This window comes from Etheostoma spectabile, chromosome 20 (assembly GCF_008692095.1).
Source record: "Etheostoma spectabile isolate EspeVRDwgs_2016 chromosome 20, UIUC_Espe_1.0, whole genome shotgun sequence".
Classification (NCBI taxonomy): domain Eukaryota; kingdom Metazoa; phylum Chordata; class Actinopteri; order Perciformes; family Percidae; genus Etheostoma; species Etheostoma spectabile.
In genome coordinates this window covers 5,696,569-5,698,005 of record NC_045752.1, presented here as the reverse complement: position 1 = coordinate 5,698,005, position 1,437 = coordinate 5,696,569, and the positions used below count along the sequence as shown (strand labels likewise).

Below are 1,437 nucleotides of genomic sequence, written 5' to 3'. Positions count from 1 at the left end.
TTTTTTTACTCACAAAGGATAATGGGAAGGCAAAATAGACAAAGATCACGAAACGCATCCTCATACACCTTATGAACATTATTCATCATTACACTCCCCTTTCATTTTGCCTTGCTACACCATTTCTTTTCCTCTATTTTCACATATTGTGTTTCCTAACTGTCCTCATAGTAAGCAGTTTATAACCTCCATAAAGTCTTCCCTCACCACTCACTCTATTCCATCCCACTTGGCCTTGACTCATGACCCTTACCTACCTCATGTCTGTGTGAAGTCATGCTATTTCTTTGTAGCCCCTACCACTGAGCCTCTTTGTTTTATTTTCTGATCGTTTTTTTCTCCATCTCTCTGTGTGGCTGATAAGGGCACTGTAGATAATGTTAACAGGAGCTTGTCAGCCTTGAAATACATTGATTCATTGGGAACATAGAAAGCGCAATGAAGCCTTCAATGAAGCCTTCAATGAAGCCCACTGCAATAGCTCTCCAAAGAAAGATATAGGATATGTTCACATGCCAATGTATGCCAGTGGTGTATTGCATTAATTAATTTAGAAAAAAAATTGTCTCTTTCATTGGGTTAATATTGTAGAGGTAATGTAGTGAACCTTGGATTAAAAAAAAAAGCCCAATAGCCCAAATTGATGTCTTCACATTCTCCCTTTTATGGTTTTACTTTCTCTTTTAATTCTGTGGAGGTATGAAGTATTGCTTCCTTCCATGTACTAGCTCTTCCCCCATTGTATAATTAGAGCCTTATGTTTTAAAGATCAGGCAAATGCTGACGGGGTGGTTCTCTCACGTCTCCAAAATCCCCCACACTACTACTCTGTCTCACCCTCCCATCACTTCTCTTTCTTTTTTTGTCCTCTCTCTCTCTCTCTCTCTCTCTCTTTCCTCCCTGGCTCTAACCCCTGTCTCTATCCTTTTTCCCTATAGGGCTGCGGAAGCATGACGTTTGCTTACTGATCACGGTGCGGCCCAACCTGCCCTACGGCACACGCTTTGACCGACGCCAGCCCTTTGTGGAGCAAACTGGCCTGGTGTACGTGAGAGGCTGCGAGGTGCAGGGCATGCTGGATGACAAGGGACGCGTCATTGAAGAAGGTATGCTCATATCTGCCCTTGCCTTCTTACACACACACACACACACACACACACACACCAGTAACACATCCAACCCCACCGACAGATCCTCGGTGGAGGGTCAGGCTGGTGACAGTCACAGTGAGACCTGACCTGTTCACATTAACATTCCATTAACCTGAGGTCAACAACAACACCTGAGAGATTTGGGCCCTGTCCCTGATTTCTTTATTGGATTTAACTGAAGAGCTGCATTGGCTAAATTTGGATGTGCTTCTGTAAGAAAACACTGAATGGGCTTGTCCTGCAGGATAGAGTAATGTGTCATATATATATATATATATATATATAT

The 1,437-nt window shown here is 42.9% G+C and overlaps 1 protein-coding gene across 4 annotated transcripts in view; it reads left to right on the top strand.

The window, feature by feature from the left end:
- aqr (aquarius intron-binding spliceosomal factor) overlaps window positions 1-1,437 on the top strand; it is a 57,061-nt gene that overhangs the window by 17,043 nt on the left and 38,581 nt on the right. For all 4 annotated transcript variants that reach the window (XM_032501337.1, XM_032501336.1, XM_032501338.1 and 1 more), the window contains exon 19: window positions 939-1,106. In XM_032501337.1, coding sequence (XP_032357228.1) covers window positions 939-1,106 — 168 coding nt within the window. The remainder of the gene's footprint in view (window positions 1-938; window positions 1,107-1,437) is intronic.